The 20,035-nt window shown below is 33.2% G+C and overlaps 1 protein-coding gene across 2 annotated transcripts; it reads right to left on the bottom strand.

Annotated features, from left to right (window-relative positions):
* Window positions 1-2,233: 2,233 nt before the first annotated feature.
* LOC123537196 (uncharacterized) lies at window positions 2,234-5,472 on the bottom strand. Of its 2 annotated transcripts, XM_045320831.2 has the most exons (5): window positions 5,454-5,472; window positions 4,920-4,994; window positions 4,153-4,276; window positions 2,904-3,021; window positions 2,234-2,405 (listed from the first exon to the last, which is right to left on the bottom strand). In XM_045320831.2, exons 2-5 carry the CDS (start codon window positions 4,954-4,956, stop codon window positions 2,370-2,372), a joined length of 315 nt encoding a protein of 104 aa, XP_045176766.2. In that variant the 5' UTR covers window positions 4,957-4,994; window positions 5,454-5,472; the 3' UTR covers window positions 2,234-2,369. The 2 variants fall into 2 exon arrangements, with proteins under 2 accessions (XP_045176766.2, XP_053383659.1); XM_053527684.1 differs by lacking the exon at window positions 5,454-5,472 and having other exon boundaries at window positions 4,920-5,061.
* Window positions 5,473-20,035: the final 14,563 nt, after the last annotated feature.

Raw genomic sequence — 20,035 nt, 5'->3', positions numbered from 1 at the left:
TACAAATGTGTTTCAGATGTAAAAATGCACTTTTTTCTTCATTTTTCCGATTGAAAATGGCAAGTTACAAATGTGATCAGATGTCACATCAAAAATCGGCATCGATCACATTTGTCTCAGAAATTGTTACAAATATGCTTGATTTCTGTTACATATACGATCTCATTTGTAACACCTGTTACATATGCGATCACATTTGTAACACCTGTCACAAATGCGATCTGTTACGAATGTGGTCCTGTATGTTGTTTGGCAGCTTGTCGTCCTCGAATCTTCCAAAATTAAACATTTGAGCCATAATGGCCGTAGATAGTTCACCTTAGTTTCTTATCACAGCACAAACTATCATAGGGAGAAGAGGGCCACCTAAGTAGCATTTGTTTGAAATTGTTTCAACAATATACATTTGTATTATGAAGAAACGCGACAGCTCTCTCTAGCGGCCATCTTTAAAATTTGACAAATCTTGGTTGAGAGCCACTCAAAAAATATTTCTGTGAATAATTTTTCAATTGGATCTTGTACGGAAGAACATTATTGTAAGACAGCGGTTATCTATTAACTCAAATTTTCGACTTATTATCTCGATATTTGGAATTATATAACTCGAGATTTCCACTTATAAACATGACCTTTCTGGTAACGTTACTTGAAATTTTGACTATTAACTCAAATTTTGACCTACTAACTAGAAATTTGAACTTAGTATCTTGCCTCTTTATTCATAAAGGAATGTTTGTCCGTCTGACAAAGACTATTAATGGTCTACTTCTCCTAAACATATGAACTTGGCAGTCATTTTCATTTAAGAAATGTAAGAAATCATACATTCAATACAGCGAGTTGTTGTTGAATAAAATATAATTGGTTTGAAGTTCAAATGGGAAGGAATTACACCAAGAGGGCGCTTAATGGTGCACATTATCAGCTATGTTCAACAGATACAGAAGAGTGTAAATTATATTTATTCACCCACGTAATGGCAATAATAAGAATGAAATGCTCCTGTAAAAATATATATAAAGCAAACATTAAGGACCATATACGCATGTACCTAACGCAACGGCGAAAGAGATCACGAGACACACAAGACAAATACTAATGCGTTTCAGTTACAGTGGGCTCGAAGAACTGTCTATCATGCTGTCTATCACCCTTCCCGTGAGGAATGTGCGGTTGCTATCTGTATACTAAAAAGGGGGATGTATCTCAAATATTCGGCTCAAAATCTTAGCAGGTGAAACGATACTTTTCTTTTACCAATTCACTGTTAATTAGGACATGATGACTGTAGGTTAACAATCCATTTCATATTGACAAAAGTTGAAGTGACCCTTAATACAACAAGAGTATCCGACAGACAATGAAACACGTCCAAGGTGAAAGTTTATCAAAAGCACATTTTGAGAGGCCCTTTATATCCCTTGATACACTGTTAAAAAAGACTGTGATATTTAGAGACAAGTAAACATAAAATGTATAGCAAAGGCTATGAAATTTAGTAGACACGTTCATATTATGATGGCAAAGGCATGTTTGGAGTTTCATTAAGTCAAAAAGTGTAGTTATTCCTCTCTCTCTCTCTCTCTCTCTCTCTCTCTCTCTCTCTCTCTCTCTCTCTCTCTCGCTGTTGTGGGAACGTTTTTCTCGTTCCTTTTCTCGTTCTGTGTGTTTTGGAACGTGATGAATTTGTCGCCCAGACAGGCAGCCGAGGTTGTATGTAAGAATCTTTTGAACATGTTTATCATGATAAGGGTTCTATATAATTCTGGCATAATAATGATAACAAACAACTTATCAACCTCAAACAAAATGAAAATATCTGTGTACAAAGAGGTGTATATGTATTTAGTTGTTATGTGAAGTTATTGTCGGCTTCGTTTGTACAATAATGTTTCAGTACCTTTACTGATATTTATTTGTTATTTACAATTATGATTATGATTTAACCCATCGTTGAACACTTATAAAATTGTTAAGTTGCAAACGGGTGACAAATTGATGACTGGAAACAGTTACTAAATAGTGGTATAATTAGATTATACTAATCTATTTTAGCGCGATTGTGATAAAAGCTTTACGCTAATTGAACCGCTCTCCAGTCCGTTTCCTGGCTCAAACCCAAATCCTCTAGCTTACAAGGCCGAAACATTGACCACTTGACTACCGCTCCCCCTTAAACAAATTTTACAAGTAATCAGGGTCATTTTAAAATAAAAAAGTAACAATAAGCATTAATTTGTAGTGATTTTGTTGTACGCATGTATCATTTTTAAATCATTCTTTTCAGGTGTGTTTCATCATTATTTCATTGATTTTTCTTCAAATGTATATGGCTACTCTTCTCCACTGTAACGCCTGTATCCAGTTCAGTAGTTATACAAGGTTTCCCCATTTATGCAACCCTATTAATGAAAAGAAATAATAAAATAAACAAAATTAATGCAATGTAAAATATTTGATTGATATAGACTATTCAAATGAAAAAATTACTGAAATTTACTTCTTGCAATTTCATATTTTTCATGCTGGGGTCGGGCTGATGGCGTGAGGCGTGTTGCACATATCATTTCCTCTAATGGACACACCCAGTCAAACTGCTGGTTGTGTTATATATGCGTGCAAAATATATTTTTATAGATTGTATTACATATTACGGCTTTCTATAATATTAACCATCATCAAACATATAACATAATAACTAACTTCAAGGCGACACGGTCTTCATGTTTGGTGCAATTTCCCATGCAAGATTAAAGAGTTGTTTTGGTCTGACAAAATGCATCTTAAACATCGGGATAAGCTTGCAAATCATTTACATTAATTTTACAGTTTAGGTGCATTTATTGTCTTTTCAAACGTGAAATTGATTGCGTTTTAAGTATTCTGAAAATAGTACATACCAGCCAGCCGCCGCCACACCGATTCGAAATGCATCGACAGTTCAATCCCCGGGCCAAACATTCGTAGTCCATAAAACAACCCCACCTGTCCTGTATAGGGTAAAGAAAATTTCTTTGCCTGAAATAAAAAGCTCAACTAAGTATTAGTGGACTTTTGTCCAGGGCCAAAATCCACCAAAACTTTAAGTCTGAAACTTAAGACTATAGAATGGCAAATACCAATTTCTCCATTACTTTGATGACATTTCGCCGAAATATCTGAAGCTGCAGAAAAGTCATTCATGCAAATTCCATTATATAGGCCTTCAGCGTTGATTTGAGAATGACATTGCAAAAATAAAATTTGGCATTTTTAAAGTTTATGTCTGAATTTCATACTTGAAACCTGGCCCAGCTAAATCTCATAAAAAGAATGGTTTCGAATAGATAATTTTATGTCTAGTTTCTACCTATGAAAAGATAACACTATGGTTTTTTAGGAAAACCCGTCAAAACATCATTTTCACTTGAACATAAAAACGTTTCAGAAAAGAAAGAAAATTTTTGACTAGAAGTGCCGGCGGAATGACGGTCACTTCACGTCAATTTAACAAAATATAATGTATAACAAACGATTGCGGCTACGAACGCGTGATTAGCAAACATTTGTGTAATTGAAGAAATACATAGAGAATATTTGTTTGTTTCAGTGTAAGATAGAAATACCTATCATCGAGTAAATACCAGATTCAATATTTACTCTAGTGACGTAGCCATGAATGAAAATGTAAAATATGAGAATAGGATCCGACATGTAAAAGAAACACATTTTGTTTTATTTCATGTCTGAAATAATTTTACTTATTTTTTTTCAATTTCGTCCAGTAAAAGTGTATTGGATAATTTGAATACAAAATGTATGTCACTCAAATAGTTGAATAATTCATCGAGAAACATGTAGGACATATCCTCTGATAATGTTATTGCGGTATTTTTTCATTTTGATTTCCAAAAACGGGGCCTCCATGGCCGAGTGGTAAAGATCGCTGACTTTGGATAACTTGCCCACTCACTCGGGGCGTTGAATTATTCATGTGGGAAAACCATCCAGCTGGCTTACTGAAGGTCGATGGTTCTACCCAAGTGCCAGCTTGTGATGAAATAATGCACAGAAGGGCATCTCCCCATATGACCTTTAATTGTGTCGCTGCCACGTTAAACCCAACAACAAACATATTCCAAAATAAAAAAAACAACATAAAATGTTTACCTTCTAACGGCATTCATACACTGACATACTTCATTCACACAGGTGCCGGTTGCAGTACTACAGGAACAAACTTCACCGTCTTCCGTTCCGGCACATTGATCATGAGCACCAGTTCGTGAAATAACTGCAAAACGATAGATTATTGTTATAGACATGAGCACTTGCTTAGATAAAACAGTTGCAAAATTAACACAACAAAAGGAAACGATTTATTACATATTATTCAGTGAATTATCGAAATATTAGAGTGGAATCTATCTTGTATTTTCACACTCAGTAAAAAAATACCAAATATGTTTTCCACTTGTAAAAAAAACTATTAAATGGGTAAATTTAGGCAAACATAAAATAAAAAGAAGATTTGTTTGTTTTACATGTAAGATCAAGATGTCATTCACTCATGCCACACTTGGACATATTGCATCTGGTGTTCACTCGTGAAAGACATTTATCTTACGCTGAAACAAACTAATATCCTTTATATACCCACCAGATAACGCCAATCAGTAGAAAGTTTACTAGTAGCAGTATGATCATCCATAATCCTTTTATAGTTACGTTTTCAGATCCTTAGTACAATGGAAATGAAAATTCTTGAATGCTTGAATTCTGCTCAAATATTTTTCAGATGCTCTTTACGAAAGATATTTTAGATATTTCGTGGTATATTAGTGTATTGAGAAGCAAAACCTTGCTTGTTACATGTTTTTAAAACGCACGCGAATCGTACTGAAATTCCTGATTGAGAAGAATATTTAAACGCTTACCTAGCAACAAAATACACACAACGAAGACGAACTGCATCTTGTATACTGCGGCTGTCTTTGTATCTTTTAACTAGGCTGAAATATCGTTCAAAAATCTCATTTGAAAACACTTACAGACAATGCAAATGTTTGTTAAGTTATAATGAAAGTAATAAAATCTGTCCAATCAGCTGCTCTCCTAGGAATAGGAAAGTCTTCCTGCTTTATTCAATATTATTCTGTAACATACTTTCTATGTTGACATTGTAGCATAGTATGACTATGGCTTCTTGGCTGTTTAAATAGCAGAGTTTTAGAATAATGTTATAAATGGCGGAACAACAAGCAAAGTTTATGTTTAAACGTCCAAATATGCCGTTTTCCAAGACACAAGGTTGGGGGAAAACTCGATAGCAAAATACTTTTGACAGAGTTTGGTCATGATTTTTAAGCAAGTGCTTAAATCAAACAGTAAAGAAATTAAAATCTTATTTGCTACATGGTTTTAAAACGTAAGAGAATCGTACTAAAGTAGAAGAATGTTTAAAGGCTTACCTAGCAACAAAATGCACACAATGAAGACAAACTGCATCTTGTATGATGTATGGTCTCCCTAGTATTGACGTAACTTCTTGAAGCGGTCTTTTTATTTTTAACTAGGCGGGAATATCGTACAATATATTTGAAAATACTTGTAACTTGGTGTAACAGTTGTAACTTGCATACTATGCCATCCTTTGTATGCTTCTCGTTTTATTTTGATATCTAACAATAACTTTTATTGACATTGATTTCTCGGTTTTATAAATATTACTACTGTAATAACTGAGTCTAGATTATCACTACTAGAAAATAATGTTCTGTGATAATTATGTGCTATGTTACTGATACTCATTATGTGTAATGTGATGGTACTCTCTGTGATATTGGATAGAATAATTAATATTATGATAATTAGGTCTTTCTTAATCTTAATTTCCAAGAACCAGTATTTTATTTGTTTAACTGATATGGACTTTTAATACTCGATGATCTCTTATATTTTAGTTTGTTCGTATTGATGTATGTTATATAATGTATGTCTTGCATAACAGTTATTTATTGTGTGCGATGTTAAGTCGGTTTTGAAAGCTCATTAGAGCTTATCTTATTTGTTACATTTGCACCGACTTTGTTAATAAAATTTACTTGACTTGACTTAGAAACAATACAAAATTAATGTTACTTCGGACGTTACAATATGTTAACTGTAAAAGTGCTTTGTTTAACTCGAGTGGAAAAGTGCAGATACTTGAAAATGCATCTCGGCGATTTTTCAGTTTGCATTCCTTTTCTCGTGAGCAAATTATGAATTAGATTCCTCTCTAATTTATCTACCAATCATTTTACAAATTGGTGCAGGCTTTTATCGTGTTTACACATGAAAAGCTCGAGTATCTTATATCCGGCGTTTGTACGTATTTGAAAAAATCATGTTAAACGTAACAAAAAATACATTTTTACAAATGACCATTCATCATCATCATCATCACCATTTATTGTAATTGCAAACATTTAATAATTATACATTATGGTCATGCGTGTGGGTAAATAAAATAAACAAACTATTTCAAAATAAAAGAAGTTGGTCGAGATTTGTTTTCTGTTATTAAGAATGCTTATATGTTTGTACTTACGTTCATAACTTGATAGATAGATACTTTTATTTCCTCCTCGAGGGAGAGCAGAACATATTTACAACATATATGATAAAGATATGCATGTACAATAAACACATTCAATACAATTTTACAAACATGTACAAAATATACAGATACAATCAGCACTCATGTAACTATTTCAAACGTGTGCAGATATCTTAAATATCAAGTGTTTCAATAACCGCTATTGAGATAATATGAACATGATCTTACAGTACAAGTTATCTTTAATGTCAAGCGGTACATATTCACTCCTAATACCTTTATATAAACAGATGAATACTACAAGTATTATTATTATGCTATGCAAATATGTAATTGTAGCAATGAGCATACCGCCAACCTCGAATTACCAGTATTGAAATATCATCATGAGAACAAGATCTTACCGAAACGAAAAGCAAGAGCAAGATATGATAAATTTCCAGCTGAACAGTTTCATTAACAGTAATATTATATGAACAGATAATGCAAAAACTTGAGAGCTATCTTATGAAATTCATCATGCGCATTTCCTGATAAACAGAACAAACCAGAGACAAGTTCACAGACTTGTCGGGTCTCACTTAATCTCATATATTGAAAAAACACTTCATAGCCAAAGAACTGAATAATACTTCGGAACAGTGATTTTCGGAGTTCTCTATTTTTAAAGCAGTGGTGTATTTTATGAAGTACAATGTTATCGGTACAGCAGTTACATTTGTTACATATTTCTGTTCTCCCATTTGAGCACAAACGACTTAGACAATTAATAGCTGTTATGCAGACAGGCTTTAGGGATGGCTGGTCAAGGCATAGCCTCCATATTATACAATGTAATATTGCACTATTTGGAATTACAAATTACATTACTATGCCGACAGCAAAGACGGACTTGCTCATGTAATATTAGTATGTGTTATCAATATTTACTAACGATTGTTAAACACCCCTTTCAAAAAATAAAGCAAAAAAAGTGGAATTTAGCAAATAATCCATTAGCTTATCAATCAATCATAATTAATGAAAAATTTGATAAAACTTGTTTAAAAAACGTTCGAGTAATAGTCTGAGATATTGTCATCGGGGAAAACAACAATAAAACACGTAATTAAGACATGAATAGCGATACTAACAGATATATACATGCCATATTATGTATAAGAGTATTTGATAAATGTACAAGCTTTGAATGAATTGCTATGGAATTCTAATTTTGCATAGTTATTACTTGACATAAAATGTGTCTGCTTCAAACTTAATTCACTTTACATATACAATTTCATGGAACATTAATAATGATAAAAATGTGTCCAGGAAGTAGGTTACATTATGCGCGAAGAGATACGCTAGCGTAATGTCAAATACGTATACATGAACGAAAACAACAATAACAACAATACTTTTGTAAACAAGCCTCTTGAACAAACCGGAAGTAAATAAGAAAAAAAACTGTGTCCGTAAAACAGAACAAGGCAGCACATAAACTTTTATATAAGTGCTCTGAAACAAGCATGGTAAAATTAAAACAAAAAGCATCTCTTTGATAATTTCAACAAGTATTTTAGAAAATATCGACAATGGTTTGCCTTTGCTTGAGAAACAGAAAAAGACATGGATAGTGATACTAATGTACATAGCGGCATGACCTATTATATATAAGAAGTATTTAATAAGTATATAAACTGTCAATGAGTCACTGTGGACATTAAGAATAACACATTTCTATCAGAAATATATTTTTGACAATTTACAACATGACATTTATGCTTTTTATCTTTCCTCAGGTATTTGCAACAGTTACAATGTCCATATTTTTAAAGATGTTTTTCGTGTGAATATTGGAAGCGTTTATCACAAGTAATTAAATTGCGATATTCCGACTTGAGTATATAAACATCGCGACTATAAAATGAGCTGATCATTTGACACACACAAAAAATGTCAGAAAGTACTTTTTCGTATAGCAAAATAATTTCCTTACACCAAGCCTAGGGACGATGTGGGTTATTTCACATTTCATTACCCCTTATAAAAAGATCAATCACTTGCCATTAACAAGATGCCTTTTTTTTGTTTCCAAAGGATTCCCTTTTAAATTTTGTTTAAAGCTGTCTTTAAATGCCGTGTGATGGCTGCAATATACATCTCGTACATAAAATCAGTGTTGACGCGTCAATGCAATAGATCTGTGTAAAATTGTTGGATTGGCGCTTGTGGACATGAGGAGTGTTGTACATTTTAGTACCTGCCATGAACAGACTTTAGCAAACCTAGTCTGCTATTATTTTGCTTGGTTACTTTCTGTGCTTTCAAATGATTTTCACATATTTTACTATCACAAAAAAACAGTCCTTAAATGTCTCCTCTTAACTTACTTTAATTTGTTATATTTCTGTTCCATTTAATGTATCAGTATTGTAATAGAGTTACGTCGAAGCCGGTGCTAGGGGTGTGAGTTGAATACGCATATTTCATTCCCTAATTCCCTTATTTTTGCTTGCTTCCAAATATCTTCTTGTAGGCTTTATTAACTATCCCAACAGCGGCCTTTGTGTGCCATCCGACGGCTAGATTTTTTTTGTGCTTCGGGATCATGTTTCTATAAACGAGTTCCGATTTTGCCGATGTCAAATCTACTATAAGTTTGCTACCAGTAAGCTTTGCAACCTTACACATTTCAAGATTCCTTCATAGCGGTCACATTTGTAGAAGAAAGTTTACAGAATTGCAGGAAAAATATAGTGATTTTAATGGTAAGAAAATAATAGTGATACAGATTTTCACAAACATTAAATAAGTATGGCCTAATTCCTACATTGTGTGAATTTGGTCATATCAACATGCGCATTTAAAGAAAATTTTCGTGTGTATGTGCACGTATTGTTTGTGACAAGAAAAGTATAAAAAGCAAGCCGGGTCTTGCTAGGTTATATCACTGATAACACAAAGTATATGTGATTACTGATTTAATTCAACAATAATACGAACATGAAATTGCTGGTGCTTTTCGTATGTACAACAGTCTGTAAGTAATTTACTTCATATTTTCTTTGAAATCCTCTCGATATTTGTTAACACTTGCGTCTGTGTAATGTATAAATTTATCAGCATGTGTATTTTGCAAGTGCAAAAATAAATGTATTGAATGAATGAAATAGAGCATTAAATTTTATACTTATTTTCACAACTAATCAGGACAGGCTTTGAAGCACTGATATTCGTTTTGTACTTTATTGTGTAAAGGAGACTTTTCGAAAAGAAACTTTAAATGATTGTCGAAATTTCCTCCACGACAATAGATTATATCATAATTATATATTTGTCTGACAATTTTAATATGGCTATTAGCTATTTTCAATCCATGCAATAAAGAAAAAGGGATCAATATGTACAAGAATGGCAAATGTCTATAAACTCTATACCTCAGCTCAAAAATATTCAGATTTCAAGAATATATTTGAATTTGAAGACTATTTGTTTAATATCAGATAAGAAAATTGTTTACTATATTTCGCATATCAGCACATTACCGGGTCATTTAAACAGGTCGTTTAAATGGTATTGGTACAAATGATAGTGCATGCCAGTTCTGTAATAATTGGAATATACAGACTGAATATATTTTTACTTATTTGTTCTGGATATAAACATATACGAAGAATTCTTTTAAATATTTCATAGCTTACTATAGGTAACTTCATTATTAGTTAAAGATATAGAAGTATGCAAAACAAAATTGTTAAATTCGTAAAAAGGCATCTGAATTTGGATGAAATGCTGTTTAATATATGTAAGCTAAAAAGTTTAAGAAGTATAATTTATCATTATGAATATGCATATGTATGTAATGTAACTATAAATGTGTAATGAATTGTATGCTATTTTGGGTAATGTAAGTCTTCTGAAATTTATTGCCAGGACCATATTTCACTTTTGTATCCTATAAGATTTCAATAATTGCAATTGACAGTGTTTGTATAAAGATGCCGATTGAGCTGAACATAAACTGTATTTTTATAGAAATATTAATTTTTAAACAGAGAATTAAAAAGGGTTAATGTCAAAACAACACTTGATTTGAATATGTTCATGAGAATCTAGATATATACAGCATTTTATTGAAGTATATTGTATAAAAAAAAGTTAATGTGATATATATTTATCGACATCCTTAACACTTAAAAAAAAAGCTTATAAAACTCGTTAGTATCCTGTTATGTACCATCAACATTGCCATGAACATTTTTGAGTACTAGTAAATCATTATCAATCTATTTTTATACACGACTCTACGTCATCATTTTACAAATGCGCGTGAATATTTATAATGTTAAATTGTTAACTACTGTGTTTTTGGGAATAAGCCATTTTGCAACAAATAAATCCAGGAACGTGCGAATTTTGCAGCCTTATTATTTTTATTTTCATTTTGTAATTATAAAATGTATGTCAAATGGAGTTTTATGTTTAAGAATTTTTTGAAATGAAGTATATTGTAATATTTAAGTATTGTAAAATAACATAATTTTATAGGTGTATCAATGGTTATTGCAACTGACCGGAGATGTGATGAAAAAGAAGACGGAGAAGATTGTATGTGTGGTAGATTAAAGATAGGACAATGTGTAGATGGTGTTTGTGATTGCGACAATATCTCAAGAAGGTTGGTTTAAAATTTTGTCGAATATACAGAATTTTTACTTACTTTTTGTAAAGTCATGTGATTTGTTTCTATCAAAGTAAGGCGTGCCTTTATAGGATTCTGCGATTTTAGAACGTGGCTTTTCCTGTGTGTACCAATGCTTGAACGTTTTACAAGTCTCCTTTTAGAATGTTAATTTCATTTTAACAAAATTATGAAGACCTGCCGTAAAGGCAAACATTTTTTATTTTAAGCAGATGAATATGATGACAACCGGCAATTTCCAGTCGAAAACGTATCACCATATACTATTTCGGCATCCTTCTGTCATAGAATTAAATTGCTTTTTCTTAAAAACGGGAAATGTCTGAAATTGCATACGGAGAAAACGTAAACAAACGGACACTTCCGGTTGTCATTATGGGTCCACTTATTTGAGAAAAAAAACACACACTAGAACGTAATACCTTTTACTGAATATTTGATTAAAACATTACAGCGTGATGTTGTTTCTATACATGTAAAATGTTATCTGTCAAAATGAATTTTGACTATTGTAACCATACAGTATGGTGCAAACTTTTAGAAATGAAATGCTAAAGTCGCATTAATTAAAACTACATTCGAAACAACATCACAGTAATTATGCAAAATAGACATATGTTTCAAAATTGATCAAATTCACCATTTTTATTTTTAAAGCAATGCTTTGAATTATTTACTCTTCATTATACGAGTATCTGTATTTTCCTGAAATTCTGACAAAATGAGTCCAGAAATGGAGTTAGTCATACAACATATCTTTAACACCAAGTGATATTATTTTTAAGGAAACGATCATATTGCTCAAGCGATTGGGACTGTGGAAGTAGCTGCTCTTGCTCAAACAAACAATGCTGTTGCCCATGGCACGTAAGTGTTACAATTTTCTGCAGTGCACTTGGAACTTTAAGGAACTTGTATTTTAGCAAACCTGTTGGTACAAAGTGTATATTAGAACATATTACGCATTTGGAAACAAGCCGTAAAAATGGGACGGAAGTCATCATCTCTTAAGGTAGTGGATCCGTAATGACATTCGGCAATTTTCTTTTGACTACGTATTTTTGTAGGCAATTTTGACATAAAGGTGGCTCAAGCCTTTCTATTAAACCGGAAAATGCCGAAATTGCATAAGAAGAATACGCAATTTTCCAATTGCCATACAGGCCCACTGTCTTAATTGTGATCCTAATTATATTAAGTTAATGACTGATATTGCTTGTATACTCAACAAAATTTATTCACCTAGATCACGATAAATATATTGTTGCAGAAATCAAAATCAAAAACGGGTATATAGGTCTCATTTTTATTAGACAAAAAATGCCGTTCAGTCTAAATGGATTAATTTAATGTGTTTCATAATATATCTCGCCTAGTTGTATACGGCTATATTGAAGACCCTCAGTGAGATAAGTCAGCTTAAGGTAGTGGACCCGAATTGACACCTGGCAATTTCCTTGTGATTTTGTTTTCTCTTTAGGCAGTTGGGCTTTTTGTTTGGACGTAAATATAACTCAATTCGAACACGTTTTCTGTAAAAACCGGAGAATACCGAAATCACACACGGAGAAAATGTTATTTGTCGATTGTCATTACAGCTCCATTACCTTAAAAGCGATTATAGATAATGTAGAATGTAAGAATACAAAAAGTGATTTTAGATTTAGGTAAATATACAAACAGTGAATTAGGCTTTACGGAAGTATGCAATCAGTGATTTAGGATTTCGTTAATACAAAACAGTGATTTAGGAATATTTAGGCCTCATTTTGACGACACTTATTAATTGGTACTCGTAGGTAAATCTCATCGTTGCCTTTAATCCATAAAATAATATTCCGACAAAAAAAAAATAACAGTCGTCGATTGAACGAATTTCATATTCAAAATTCTTGTCAAAACGTAATATCTGGTTGTGCAGAAACCACACACAGTTATGCAAATGAAGTTTTTAAAAGGTATCATTGACAACAACATCTATATTGTTTTAAATATTGACATCGGAGATGCTGATCGAATAAAATAATGATATGTATACAAACCCGTGCTTGTACAAGTATAACATTGTAACATCTGTATTGTTATAAAGATATTTCTATTTTACAGAATTGGTGTTAAGAGCGGTCAAATACCAAGTTCATCTATCAAGAACTTTCATTGAAAAGTATCAACACCGTTTATCTACCATGTTTCTAGAAATGAATCCATGACATAAAAAATAAATATGTTAGGACAAACCTTGTGTGTGTTATTTTTTCTAACCAAGCAAAGCAAATATTAGCAGATTTGGTTTGCCTGTCTTTTCATGAAAGATAATATCACAATGCGTCACCCCTTATGCCCCATAACACATACAAGCGTAACCGTAACTCCATTATAACAATCTAACATCAACATCTAACCCAAAATAACAGTACCACTGAGCCAAAGTGCTCTAAAGGCACATATTCTGATTTTAAAAAATGTCATACCACTGGAGCACCTGGTGATCAGTCCATATTGTCCATGAAAATGTATTGTTCAATACAGTAATAACGTCTAAGTCCGTATCTAGAAAAAAAGTTCAACATAACAACACAAAACACAAATGTGAGAAAAGTGGTGAACAAGGAATTCCAATAATACGTCGTATTGTAACTGTTGAGATTTAAAAATAACATTCATGGTTGCCTTGAAGCAGGTATACTTACAATTTCTCGTTTTGTTACAATCAGTACGTTCGTCAACGTTCAACCTTGCAATACCTTTGAATTAATAATAAACGACATATTTAAACAGTAGCAGATGAAATTCTTATCATTGTCAGTATACGGATGATTGATTAATCAAATTAGCATGCCCATTCAATTTTACTATGCTAGGGAGCAAAGGCGTATGAGGGGTGTTGAACATTTCAATTACCTCTCATGAACAAGCTATATCAAAACCAGTCTGCTATTGGTTTGCTTTTTTGTACTTTAAACTATCACAACAGCAGTTTTTAAGTACCATATAGCGGATGTTAAAGTTCTTCTCGTAGTTGGGCTCAATGTTGTTATGTCTTCTGAGCTCTTGTGACCATGGAATCCGTCCTATGTGTCGGTATTTGAACTTAGTGTCTTTTTAAACAAGTTTTCAGTCATAAAAACGATGGTATCTACTTGTAGCAGTAAGCATAATGCCCAGTTTTATAGTTCTGCCTCAATTAAATATTACGCCGTAAACACGTGCCATGACACCCAACCAAGTCACATTAGCCTGACACCGAGCTGATCAGTTCTTAGACTATCTTCTTAAAGCTGAGCACAAAACAAGGAAGTTACTTGTACCATTTTTTCACGTCTCTTGTATGACGCACAGATACTTGGGGTCAGTACACCCCCGCCCTCCTACTTAAAGGGCATTGATGGTAAAAATGTGTTTTTAAAGAACGCTGAAATGGTAACTAAACTCATTTTACGATCGTCACCTACGCACAGTATTTGTAATAATGCTAACAAATACCGGGTAACAGTTGGCAGAGGCGGAGGAGGCTAGGGAGGAGTTCCTGACCCCAAGTGTCTGTGGTATGACGCAGCCAGAAGCGAACCCACGACCTCCCGCACTCGAAGCCGGCGCACTACCACCAGACTACCGAGGCGGTGAAAACATCGCTTACTTTTTCCGTATAATGATCTTTGAAGTAAAAAGCTCCAAAATATAATTGATAGACCTTTGAAATAAAAGTCTGCGAAATGGAAATTCGTTGAGATGGGGGGCAGTCAAAGTCTTTCGTTTTGATATATCTCGGGCAATATCAGGAGTTTTATTTCTACGATGAGTACGACTTAGACTCTTGGTTTCTTAAATACCAGAAAGTATTTTCCCCTGTTTCTATTGTTGCTGGAAAAACTTGTCTTTAACCCCACCCCGAGAGATGCCTAAATGCATACGCTACTATGACAAAATAGTACTTAAAACTCATTAGTTCAAATTTGAATTTGTCACTAGGCAGAGCCTCGTAACCACAAGAGATTTCAATCAGCACTTTCAACCAGTGACAGATTCTTATAATCCCACATATATAATTTTCCTCATCATGTATAGCATTCGTAGCTCAATTCATTATCTAAGTACGATAGTGCAACTCTTCTTCCGTGTTAGTCAAATATAGAACGCCGCCGCTGCTTTTTTACTTATTTTGACTGATTTTGACTAATTTAAGCAGTCTACCATAATAAGAAACACCTTGAAAAGTTCACACACACTTTGACATAATAATTGACACTGTTTAGACAAGTCAACACCACAAACGTTATCAACATGAAATAAAATGATATAACTTTTTTAGAATTTTCAGAAAGAATATATAGGTAAAAATAATAAAGACGAGGTAAAGAAGCCTTGTTATTACAGCATATTGTTCGTTGAAAACATTTTCATGTTCCTGGTCATAAATCAATTAGCTATTGTTTTGTAAACTAAATCGTATCTCTGAGAGGAGTGAGAATTCATACACAGCTACTAACAGCTCCAATATGTTTCCGTATAGGAAGTTGAAGCTAAATGCACATGATTCATGTTAATTAAATAAATCTTTTGACCCAATCACGTATTTTGACCCAAGCACGCTGCCATGTGAAAAAAAATCCATTTTACCGAAGGTTGCTCAAAGAAAACTTGCGTTGTGACGCGGCGGCAGAGCGTTTGCTAGTCCAACAGCCGCCGTTAACTGTTGACAATTTCACTTTAAAAGTATGCCATATCTGATAAACGTAATCAATGTGAAGAAGATGAAATCAGCACAAAACTGTGAGTGTAAGGAATTAATTGTGGCAATAAATAAAAAATATTTTTTTCAGGAATGGTCCCCACTTAAGATGAAAAACCTACAGAAATCTTACTTCTCAGGTGGAACAAATTTAATTTTCCCGAATTGATGCAAGTTTCCTTTGAAGTACCGCTTATTTAAGCTCATATGAAAACTTTAGTAGTTGCAATATTGATGGCAGTTCGCTTTTTGCATCATGACTTGTACGAAAATATGACCTGTTTTCCAGCTGTAAAACGTCTGTAAAAGACCTGTAAGTGGAAATCATGACAAGAAATACAGTTGAAATTTACAGGTGTAAAACATGCAGGTCTCAAAAATACAGCTGTAAAATACTGTTGAAAGTTACAGCTGTAAAATCGTCATGTCTCTAAATTACAGCTGTTACTTTTTGGAGGGAACATGAGTATTGTCAGCCATCTTCATTGTATTTTGGCGGGATATAACATGTATAACATAATTCACAGAGACTCCGCATCATTTAAAATATTGGAATTTTAACCGTTTTTGAGTAAGTTCAAATGTAATAAGGACATGTATAAGTACGTACGTTAACTATTTACACTATTTTTGAAGGTGATAAGTTTAAAAGAATTAATGTCAAGATTGTCATATGATATCACGACAAAGAAAGTTTTATAAACAAGATCTGATGCATAGTTTCTACTTTGTATCCTACTCTGGAATTTTGCAGTTGCTTTACTGTAAATAAGTTTCGTATTGTTCTTTACTTACTAGATCATTTATGTTGCCATCTTTATAGTAATTGCTACCCTATCTAGAAAATTATGATTCGTTCTTAAACTTTTTGTATCTCTGCTTCGTTCCTTAAAATAATGCCCTCTTTTTCAACACCTGTAATATTTCTACATCTGTAATTTTAAGCATATTTACAACTGTATCTTTTATATTTTTACAGCTGTATTTTTTACAGTTGTATCTTATTTGCATAATTCGACCTGTTTTACAGTTGTTTTACATCTACAGCTGTAAAATCAGTTGTTATATAAAATCTACAGGTGTAAATTTGAAATAGTCACGACTGTAATTTTGAACAAAAACACAGATCTTTTACAGCTGTAAAAATTCGTACAGGCGGATTGTTTTCAACCAATGACTGCTTGCCCTTTATAATCGCATCAGATTTTTTGATTGGGTGGACGTGAGGGGTAAGTGGTTGATGAGATGATGAGAGCATTGTCATTATCCAAAGATAATCCAAAAATATTCTTACTGAATTCTCGTGCTGTTTTGAAGCGAATTCCCGAAATGGTCAAAAATGTAGTGTTAAAATACGGCTGTGGCCTAACTTAGGATTGCATATGCGTGCAGTGAGTTATTCTGTGCGCCTCATAATCGGTTTAGAGTATGTGTATTAAGTGTAAACTCATTATTTTTCAATATTTTGATTCTTGAACCTCTTTATATAAAACAAGAGGGCCATGATGGCCCTATATCGCTCACCTGTTATCACTGCACTTGAGGACAAGAAGGTCCTCAGAAAAAAATATCTAAGTCCAAAGGACAGAAACAACAAAGGGAAGAAATTTAACCAAAAAGAAAAAGAAAAATTCTTACAAGGTACCGATATGTCAAAATACACCTAAAAATTGGAGGTACCATCCATGTTGTACCACAGAAAAGTGGTCTCGGTTTTTCCCTACGGCCAATAATAAAAAAGTTATTAAAAATAAGCTATTTATAGTAACGTAAAAGGGAAGTAATTAAAAAATTTTATTTTAAGTGAAAAAAGAAGGATCTGCCAAATAAATCTGTTGACATAAATGAAATTTCAGATCAGTATCTTCATTAGTTACGGAGATATACCCATTTTAATTTGAAATAAAGGGAGGTAATTTGACATAAAATCAGTCCATAGTTATCTACCCTGATTGGCTCAGTCCAACTAATGACAATAATGAAATTTCAAATAAGTCCTTTAAGTACTTACTGATATAAATCCATTTTGATTACAATCAGGGGAGGTAATCAGATATAAAATAACTCTGGAACCTACGATTGGATCTGATTTGTCATGGAATCCAAGATTTATTGTTGCTGAAGATGTTTTGGAAGTTTGTATCAAATAAAACCATAAATGAAGTCTCTATATGGCTGCAAAAGCCAAAATAGCCAATTTTGGACCTTTAAGGGGTCATAACTCTGGAACCCATGAGGGAATCTGGCCAGTTATACAAGTTGTGTGCAAGTTTCGTTAAAATCAAATCATAAATGAAGCTGCTATTGTGCAAACAAGGTCAAAATAGCTAATTTTGGCCCTTTCAGGGGCCATAACTCTGGAACCCATAATGGGATCTGGCCAGTTCAAGAAAGGAATCTGGCCAGTTAAAAAAAGGAACCAAGATCTTGTGGTGATACAAGTTTTGTGCAAGTTTGATTAAATTCAAATTATAAATGAAGCTGCATTTGTGCAGACAAGGTCAAAATAGCTAATTATGGCCCTTTCAGGGGCCATAACTCTGGAACGAATAATGGAATCTGGCCAGTTCAAGGAAGGAACCAAGATCTTATAGTGATACAAGTTGTGTGCCAGTTTAATAAAAATCAAATCATAAATAAAGCTGCTATTGTGCAGACAAGGTCAAAATAGCTAATTTTGGCCCTTTCAGGGGCCATAACTCTGGAACCCATAATGGGATCTGGCCATTTCAAGAAAGGAACCGAGGTCTTATGGTGATACAAGTTGTGTGCACGTTTGGTTAAAATAAAATCATAAATGAAACCACTATCATGCAGACAAGAAATTGTTGACGCACGCACGGACGGACGCACGGACGAACGGACTGACGACGAACGACGGACGAAGGGTGATCACAAAAGCTCACCTTGTCACTGTGACAGGTGAGCTAACAATAATCACATGAGATGTCGACTTAACGTCACTTTTACGTGCTTTAATGAAAATGTGCATTTGCTAACATAACGACTACGAGGAAGAACAAATAATTAGCAAACGTTCATTGAAGGAACATATCAAGAACATTTGCTTGGATCAATGTCAGATTGATATACGTTTTCCTTCCGTCGAGATTCTTCATTCACACAGATGCCAGTTCCAGTACCACAGAAACAAACTTCACCATCTTCCGTTCCAGTAATGATTTCTATGTCCTTCAAATAACCAAATGTGATGATAGATTGTTTTTATCAATAACAGAAGTTTTGATATCTAATTTAAAGTTGTGATCCTCAAAAAATGACATCTTTTGCCTTAGACCAGTACTTACAAGCGCAGTTATCTATTGCATACTTGCAATTTACAATTATACTAGACGTGTGGCAGACAGTATTGTCTCGCGTACTTATTCAACGTGTAATACAATTGAATGACTGAGTACATTGTATGATACAGTATCAGTATTTCACCTTCGTAGTAGCTTATATTGTACATTCGCTGGGATTATCATATATGTCTTTGATTCTCACAGCAGGTCATACTGCAACCAATATTGAATGAATTTTAACTGAATTTTCTTTTGTTTTGTACACTCTCGCATTGCTATGCATGTTTTAGTATTTTTTGTTCTTATAACGATGAACTTTACATTTTCCAGTTATATCAATATACTCGTATTACTGTTCTGTTCTGTTCTGTTATTTAGTTTACTTCCCTTGTAATTACACATTTAAGTCGGGAAATGAAAACGGGGTTAAATACAATATCATACCTTTTTGCAAAACAAAAATATTTAGGATATATTCGTATATGTTGGATTTACCCTTGAAAATCTTCTTCATATGTTTTTGTCAGCTTATTTATTGTAAAAAATCTTTTAACATGCCAGTAATAAAATAAAATACCAGTATATCTTTTATAGTGAAGATAATACAGTTTTGCTTGTATCAAAATGCCACCATAGAACAGGTTTTGTAATACAGGACAAGTAGGATTAGTAAAGGTGCAATTATATTGATCTTTATTTCCTATGACTATAATGTTATATTTTAAGTGCGA

The sequence above is a fragment of the Mercenaria mercenaria genome, chromosome 17 (genome assembly GCF_021730395.1).
Source record: "Mercenaria mercenaria strain notata chromosome 17, MADL_Memer_1, whole genome shotgun sequence".
NCBI lineage: Eukaryota > Metazoa > Mollusca > Bivalvia > Venerida > Veneridae > Mercenaria > Mercenaria mercenaria.
Note: the sequence above shows the minus strand (reverse complement) of the source record. Positions and strands in the feature narration are given on the sequence as shown.

Coding starts and splice junctions, on each gene's coding strand:
- LOC123537196 (XM_045320831.2), bottom strand. CDS start 4,956: ATGCAGTTCGTCTTCGTTGTGTGTATTTTGTTGCTAG. Junction 3,022..4,152: donor TGTATGAATGCCGTTAGAAG/GTAAACATTTTA, acceptor TTTTTATTTCAG/GCAAAGAAATTTTCTTTACC. Junction 2,406..2,903: donor GGTGTGGCGGCGGCTGGCTG/GTATGTACTATT, acceptor TTTCATTAATAG/GGTTGCATAAATGGGGAAAC.